This window comes from Apium graveolens, chromosome 6, assembly GCF_009905375.1.
Source record: "Apium graveolens cultivar Ventura chromosome 6, ASM990537v1, whole genome shotgun sequence".
Taxonomy (NCBI): Eukaryota; Viridiplantae; Streptophyta; class Magnoliopsida; order Apiales; family Apiaceae; genus Apium; species Apium graveolens.
The window spans coordinates 121,829,940-121,838,336 of NC_133652.1; the positions used below are offsets into that span (position 1 = coordinate 121,829,940).

The following is an 8,397-nucleotide window of genomic DNA, read 5'->3' on the forward strand; positions in this document are numbered from 1 at the left end:
TTTTTTATTATAAACCCAGAGAAGCTTCCGCTTCAATTTATACATATTTATAAGTTCCATACCTACTTTTCGATATGTGTGAAGTAAAAATCTATGAACCAGATAATTATCAAAATAAATAAAAAAAATCTATAAACAAGATAGAAAGTTTCTATCATATCATATTTTGAGCTTGTTATTGACCAAAATATATACTCTTACTATTGAAGTAAAAATATTCACATTTGTAATGACCATTTACTTCAAAAAGTTTGTTTTTAAAAGTAAACATAATTTTTTATATATTTTCTAGAAAATATTAAAAACAAAGGACGAAAAAAATTAAAACATGTGTCAACAAGCGGTTAAACTCTGAGATTAAAAGTGCAAGACACGTACAAATAGTAATCGATTAGCAGAAAAAAATAAATATAATTTTTTTATATGCATGTGTAATTTAATTATTCAACACATCACTCCTTTGAATAGTCCCATCTTTTTCGAGATGACTGTTGCATTTTCCACACAAGACCCAAACAGCAGTGAATTTTAGCTAAAAAAAGATAAAAGAGTTGTGATCAAACACACACAAATAAAGAGAGATAGAGAAGAAACTTTTTAAGATCTGCTAAATTTTAGTCTCTAATTTTTAGCTCATAAATTACCTTAAAGACTTCCCATACAAATCTTGAATACAAAAAAGATTCAATCTTTAACTCGGTTGGACTCACATTGAGTTAACTCACTCTTCTCAAGTCCCATCACTCTTTCTCTACTGTGTGTGTGTGAGTGTTTACTAGACTTCTAGGCCACATATTTGACATTTTCAGTTCAAAATTTGAACTGGGTATTTTTTAAAATGGTCATATTTGTGATCTCTGAGCTGAAATGGTGATTTTCCGGCAGTCTCGCCGGAGCTCCGGTTGAAAAAGTCAAAAATGTTTAAGTCGGCCAGATGGAGGAGCGACAAGAACAAGATCAAAGCTGTTTTCAGATTACAGTTTCATGCTACTCAGGTTCAATATAATAAAATGTTTAATATCCCTCCAAGTTTTACATTTTGTTAGATCAAGATTTTGCCATATTGGGTGTTAATGTATGTGTGATTTTAGTGTGAATCAGTAGGTGTGTTTAAAGTTACAATTTTTATGTTTTTATATAAAGTTAAGGTTTTTTTGGGTATTTCTAGTATATTTAGTGCATCAAATTTTGAAGTACTTGGAAGTGATATTGAATTCTTGATACTACCATATTTACTAGCATTGTTGAAGTGAAGATTTTGTTCTTATACCCTTCATTTGTTTTTCTGTTATGTAAAGTTTATGATTTAGTTTAGGGTGTTGAAATGAGTCTGTAATACTAGTATTCACAGTTAAGTTTGATCTGGAAGGTAGTGGATAAAATCTTTGAGTTAGTGTAGTAATTTGTTGATGTTGTACTTTTTCTGATTGTAATGAAGATTTAAACTAGATTTTTCTTCATTATATTGACATTGATTATCGATGGTGTGTGATATAGGTGTCACTGTCGGGAGGGGATTCGTTGATGATATCAGTGATTCCTGCTGATGTTGGAAAGCCAACGGCAAAGTTGGAGAAAGTGAAAATTAATAATGCAGGCTGTTATTGGGAGAAGCCTATTTACGAAACTGTGAAGTTCGTTCAGGATCCTAGAACTGGGAAGATTAATGAGAGATTATATCACTTTATCATAGCAACCGTAAAAAATATTTGAATCTGATCTTTGTGTAACTAGCAAGAGTGGAATGTATTAAATTTGACTAATGGCTTGTTGACAACTTGTAGGATTCGTCAAAATTTGGTATCCTTGGTGAGGTTTCGTTTGATTTTGCAAATTATGCGGGGGCCAAAAAGCTTACTTCGCTGTCTCTACCACTTAAAACCGCCAAATTTGAGGCTGTGTTGCATGTTAGTTCTTATTTTTTACCTTCCTATATTTCCCAGTCTTTCTTCTTGCAACTACGTATAATCCTGCTTGTCAATTTATTTGACATCGAAAGCACTATTCTCACTGAAACATGTTCTATTAGTCCAAGTTATAGCAGGTTGTAGTTGTTTCTCATATGTGTGGTTATTTGGAACAGGTTTCAATAGAGAGGATACAGGATACTGTTGATCAAAGGTATGTATAATTGTAAAATATTTAATCATATTATAATTGTGTGCATCATCTGACTTTGACTGCGGTTACTGAGTTGTAGGGAAGCTGGAGAGGGTGAAAATTTCAAACATGGTTCGGAGGATGAGATCTTATACACACACCGTACCAATAGTGATATAGAAGTAAACCTAAAAACCGAATCGTCACAAGGCCTTATTCAGGCACAATCAAATTTTCGATTTTTTTTTTAAAATATTTAATTTGAAAAGGAGTATTGATTATTATGCATTGATCAATATTTTGTAATCCTATGCAATCTTTTTTTATTGTTTACTAGGATGGATCTTCGGATAAAGTCGTGACCCATGTTGCTGAGTTGAAAGGAAATCGCTGGGCATCTACTGCATCCGATGTTACTATATCAAGTTCAGATAGCGTATCTGGTCCTGATACATTTCAAGAATATGGCATGAAGGACAAAATCATAAAAACCAACTCTGTATCATCACATGGTCATGTCTCATTACTTCAGACGCCAACACCTGATGCCTCACCAGCAGTCCAAGAGGAACAACAGAGGTTACAATCAGAATGGTCTGGAGGTTCTGCTCCTGATGTAAGCACAGATGACTCGTCAAACAGCCCCAGTCAGACTCTGTTAAGGGGAAGGTCTCAAGATGCCTCTGATATCTTGATTGACAAACTTAAAACTGAACTAGCTGTTCTTGCTAGACAGTCCGAAGTTTCAGAACTAGAGTTACAGACTCTTCGTAAGAATATTGTAAAGGAGAGCAAAAGGGGTCAGGATCTTTCAAGAGAACTTTATAGTGTTAAAGAGGAGAGAGATGCTTTCAGAAAAGAGTGCGAAAGACTCAAAGACTTGCAGAAACGTTCCGAGGCTGCTAAAGTTCGGAACAAGTTGCAAGTTGATGGAGGGGATCCTCGGGCACTTCTTGAAGAACTGCGACAAGAACTGAACCATGAGAAGGAATTAAATGCGAATCTTCGTATACAGCTTAAAAAGACACAAGAATCGAACTCCGAGTTACTTTTTGCCGTGCGTGACCTAGATGAGATGCTAGAAGCAAAGAATAATGAGATACTAGAACTGTCAAACAAATCAGCGAGAAGTGAGAATGCATTTAGCTCACATGTAAGTAACTCCAAATGTGATGCCGATGTTGATGAAGACCAGATAGCACTAGAAGAACTTGTTAAGGATCACAGTAATGTTAAGGATGCTTTCCAGCTAGAGGAAAAAATCACGGACCTTTTCAGTGAACTAGATAATTGTAAGAGGGACAGGGACGATCTGGAAGTGCAAATGGAGCAGCTTTCCCTTGACTATGAGATTTTAAAGCAGGAAAACCATGACATCTCATATAAACTGGAGCAGAGTCAAGTGCAGGAACAACTGAAGATGCAGTATGAATGTTCAACTTCTTATGCCACTTTAAATGATCTTGAAGCACAGATTGAGAGTTTGGAGAATGAGCTCAAGAAGCAGTCAGAAGAATTTTCAGGATCTTTGATTACCATAAGTGAACTTGAAAATCATGTGAAGATCTTACAAGAAGAGCTGGAAAAGCAGGCACAAGGTTTTGAAGCAGATCTAGAAGTGCTTACTAGTGCCAAGGTTGAGCAAGAAAAGAGAGCCATTAGAGCAGAGGAAACCCTGAGAAAAGCACAGCGGCAGAATGTCAATACAGCAGAGAGGCTACAAAAGGAATTCAAGGGGATTTATATGAAAATATTATCCACTTTAGATGTGAATGATAAGCTAGCTACAAAAGCACTGACTGAAGCAAATGAATTTCGTCTAGAGAAAAATTATCTAGAGGAAATGCTCCAGCAAGCCAAGAAAGAGGTTCAGTCAGTTACGGACCTATATGAAGCAAAGTTGCTCGAACTTTCAAACCAAATACATTCCAAGACAAAAGAAATGGAGCAGATACAATTAGAAAGTGAATATAAGTCCAATGAGACGGAAAGTCAAAGAAAGCTTACTGAAGAAACTCAGAGACTCCTTTCAGAAGAAATATTGACGCTGCAGTCTGAAATTGAAAGACTTACAAAAGAAAACAGTATCTTCTCTGAGCAGGAAAGGCAGAATGAAAATTTGAGAGCTGAGCTGAATCAATTGAAGTTGTCAAGTACCAATCTCTCAGAAGAAAGCCTATCACTGCAATCTCAAATTGAAAGACTTAGGCAAGAAAATAGTGCTTTCTCTGAGCAGCAAGAGCAGGTTGAAACTTTAAGAGCAGAGCTAGAAGAAATGAAGAAATCTATTGAGGAGACTGAGATCCAGGTATTAAGAGGCATTGCTGAAGGCGATGAATTAGAACTCACAGGCACATTGCTTAAGATGGAGGTGGAAAAGTTACAAAAAGAATTAAACACTATGACGAGTGTCAAGGATGAAATAGAATTAATGGCTGAAAATCTTCAGTTAGAGGTGAAAAGACTCGAGACTATATATAATGAATTAAAACACTCTGTTTTAGAAGATGAGTTGGAGAATGAAATACTCAGGAAGCAGGTGATTCAACTTACAGATGATGTAAAGATAAAGGATAATATGTTAAGCATTGTTGAGAAAAAAATAAGAGATGAATACAGTCAAGCACCTGTCTTCGAAGTTCATAAAACAATAAATTCTGAATCTGTCCCTGCTTGTGATTCCATGGAATGTGTCAATCTGGTCAAGAAAATAAGATCGCTCGAGGTAAAACTGCCATGTGATGCTTTTAAACATTTTCCACAAATTGTAGATCATGAATGTTCCTTGCTATGGGTGAACTTCCCTTGCTTTAGTCTCTCTAATACTTAGGGTCATGAAATGTAGATTCCTTGAAATCTTCTACATGTTTGGTTTACAGTTGTAGATGTCTGCTGTTCTGATGATTTTGAATGTTCAACAGGAGCAAATCAAGCTGAATGAAGTTTCTCTTAAGACCTCATCAACTGCATTTTTGGGGAAGGAGAAAGATCTCCATATCAAGATTGAAGAGCTGGAAACAAGTTTGGATATGCTCCATCAAAATGCTGAATGTTTCAGTGGATACAAGATCCAGAATGTAAGGGATTTACATATAGATATTGAATTAGAGAAGGTCATGCATAACATATTTTGTCAACCTATAGCTATAAGTATTGGTCATGTACCAAGAAACTTCACACAACCTCCATTCTAAGTTTCAAGATTGAAGCTTGTCCTTACATGTCATTCTAATTTCAAGCTTGTCCTTACATGACTTGTTGCTCTCTGCATATCCCTAGTGTTGGATCCTAGTGGACACCCCTCTTCTCATGTGAACAAGAGGCCCCCCTGCTTTCTTACCTGCACAAAAATGGCATGTCATATGGCCTAGTCCCAAATGAGCTGTAGCTAATTTTTCCACTTGGGAACATTGGTAGATGTTAAATTTGTTCTCAAAATAATCAAGTCGACCTAGCTCTCGGATCAGTTTCAAGTATACAAATTAAAAAAGACCTTTAAGAATCACCTTTATTCAAAACTAACGAAGGTATAACTGCCAATAAATGCAGGAAGCTAGTGATGCAGAGGGATTCAGTCTAAAAACTGGAGTAGAAGAAGAATCAGTAGTTACTGCCGGAGATACAAGTTCAACTGAAAGCACATCTGTGAATGAATGCCCGAAGTCATTTGGAGATAGGTACTGTTTAATGTGTACTGCTAAGTTCATAATATGCAATTGTTTGGGTTCCCGTGGTCTGTTTATTGCTAAGTATGTAAAAGTAACCTAAAGCAGATTATCTCAAATGAAACGTAAATACCTTTCTCAATCAAGGGAAACATTCTTATAAAACTTGTATTTACCTACACAGCAACACTGACATTTCATTAGAGGAGGGACTTCAAAACTCCGCAACCCTTTCCAAAGATCAAGGAACTCTCACTGAATCATCCCATGAAATGACATTACTGAAGGCCAGAAATCGATCAATGGAAGGTGAACTGAAGGATATGCAAGAGAGATATTCAGCTATAAGTCTCAAATTCGCTGAGGTAGAGGGTGAAAGACAAAAGCTTGTAATGAAATTGCGCAGCATAAAAAATTCAAAAAAGAGCTTATCTTGAATATGCGGAGAATCTTGAAATTACACTTCTGATAAAGTTTCAGAAAATAAAACATTGTATATTGTTTATATATGTTCTTTTTCCCCAGATGATAGTTCTTTATGTTTGAATATAGTACAAATGTACGAAGTAGTTCTTACATTGTAGGCAAGTGTGTAAGTATCTATATTTTAGTTTATTTATTGTAATTGTTTTAGAACTGCAACTCCGGTAAACGCTTTATAAATTTATTCTTTTCATTTTTTTGGTATAATGCAATAGTACTAAGAGCAGATATTGTTGTATTGATCGAGCAATCTATGTTATGAATGTTCTAGATAATTATGATTTCACAAGCGAGTAAAATCCTTGACCAATTTTAACCTGGTGGACACTATCACATTTCAGTCATATTTTTAATCATGATGAAAATGTAACTTATTTGGACTTGACAAAATGAAATTCTGATCTCATATAAGATCTTTAAATTTGTGTTATTCCCTCCATTATTCCGAAATTTGCAGTTATTGTTGATTTTTTTTGTCCAAGGAAAATGAAAAGGTTAGAAAGAATATTGCAAAATCACTAATGTGATAAGAAGTATGATTCAATGTGTACAGATATGCTAACTAAAATAGAAGCTAACTAAGGCTAATTATAGTTGTTTAGACTGTGCTTAAACTCAATGTTCAGAGTGATGAAATAGTCCTAGGCAGCTAGCTAACTAGATGATGAAACTGTTATAATGATTTACATTCTTCGAGTTAATAACCCGTACACCGCGACAAGGGCCATGACAAAGGAATGATCATCAACAAGAGGCTCCAGCTTCAAGCTTAATACGTCTTGTCCTAACAAAACTCCAGAAGAAGATTGTTTCTGTTTAACATCTGCAACAACTCTTCCTTGATTGTCAGTTATGTTAAACTCAGATTTGCCTGCCAGTCCTCTAATCGTATAAAAACTAGTACTATCACATCCCATAGTTACATGATATTGTGGATCTCTTCTCTTCCAGAAGTTGCTGCAGTTTTTAACTTGAAACCTTGGCTTCTCATTCTTTACTTTAGCATCTGAATTGTAGCCATTCCAGTGCCCAAATCCAAATGATTTCTGCGAAAACGAGCTTTTGGTCAGTGTTTCTTTTAAAGGCAAGCAGAGTTAATGATGCAAATTTATCCCAGTTTTAATAACAAATATTGAAAATAATCGATGGTTACATTATGTCTGGCATGCTTTGCGATTCTCTGTAAAAAGTACCTTTTGAAACATGGAGAAGAGGACATTGCCATGAAGATCCATGAGATAAACTTCTCTGCTACACTTGGTACTATAATTGTCAATGCGATAAACAACTTTACCAGATGAATCATAAACTGTGAATCCATTTCCATTTGCTACAAGTGATTTCATCCATATTGTATACGTTTTACGACAGTCGCTTAAAGTATGACACGATGAGGAGGAGGGCTTGCAGGGATACACCTTGGCCATATATTGTTAAAGAGATGATATTGTGATCCTTAAGATGGAAACCATTGAGTTTATATAGACCTGTGTGGAGTATGTGCGTATATTATGTTGAGAGTCTTGTTAGGAGAGCTTGAACAACAAATATACTAAACAACCAGTAATTCAACGTGATGCACATTTTTCACCTTATGCAAAAATCCAAAGAATCAGAATTTCTGCAGGTAATATACACTTTTTGAGCGGTCAAAAATGCAATGCATCAAAGGCAAGGCAAGTTTGTCTAAACATGTGCAACATTTTATGAGCTTCTGGTCCCTCTTGACTCTCTATGAATTCTATACGCTTCATTTGACCCTCAATCCCTCGTTATACGTGTGTGCATTTTCCTTATAAATATTAAAGAATGCTACTATGAGTCCATGATAATTGTCAAAAAACGAGAAAGTTGATTTCACGGTTTTTAATATTAACTTTAGTACGTTGATGTAATGTGTGAAAGATAAGAGCATCTTAAACGATGGTAGTTGATTGAGAAGCTTTGCCACATTATAATTTTTTTTTTATATTTTCTGTTTTATATTAACTAGCCTATAACCCGTGCGATGCACTGATTGCTTTTAACATTCGATAATTTTTAATAATATATTTATAATATAAATTGAAAAACATAATAAGTTATAACAATATATGTTTTATAATAATTTGAGACTTGACTGAAAATAAATAATATAATATAATATGTT

The 8,397-nt window shown here is 35.0% G+C and overlaps 2 protein-coding genes across 4 annotated transcripts; one reads left to right on the forward strand and one right to left on the reverse strand.

Annotated features, from left to right (window-relative positions):
- Positions 1 to 533: 533 nt before the first annotated feature.
- Positions 534 to 6,476, forward strand: LOC141663690 (uncharacterized). Of its 3 annotated transcripts, none has more exons than XM_074469480.1 (9): positions 534 to 995; positions 1,498 to 1,698; positions 1,785 to 1,907; positions 2,084 to 2,121; positions 2,201 to 2,321; positions 2,438 to 4,825; positions 5,022 to 5,177; positions 5,650 to 5,777; positions 5,950 to 6,476. In XM_074469480.1, exons 1-9 carry the CDS (start codon positions 918 to 920, stop codon positions 6,200 to 6,202), a joined length of 3,486 nt encoding a protein of 1,161 aa, XP_074325581.1. In that variant the 5' UTR covers positions 534 to 917; the 3' UTR covers positions 6,203 to 6,476. The 3 variants fall into 3 exon arrangements, with proteins under 3 accessions (XP_074325581.1, XP_074325582.1, XP_074325583.1); XM_074469481.1 differs by having other exon boundaries at positions 2,201 to 2,309; XM_074469482.1 differs by having other exon boundaries at positions 2,201 to 2,282.
- A 309-nt stretch (positions 6,477 to 6,785) lies between these two features.
- LOC141668252 (protein LURP-one-related 4-like) lies at positions 6,786 to 7,781 on the reverse strand. The gene is made up of 2 exons (XM_074475038.1): positions 7,442 to 7,781; positions 6,786 to 7,294 (listed from the first exon to the last, which is right to left on the reverse strand). Exons 1-2 carry the CDS (start codon positions 7,673 to 7,675, stop codon positions 6,932 to 6,934), a joined length of 597 nt encoding a protein of 198 aa, XP_074331139.1. The 5' UTR covers positions 7,676 to 7,781; the 3' UTR covers positions 6,786 to 6,931.
- Positions 7,782 to 8,397: the final 616 nt, after the last annotated feature.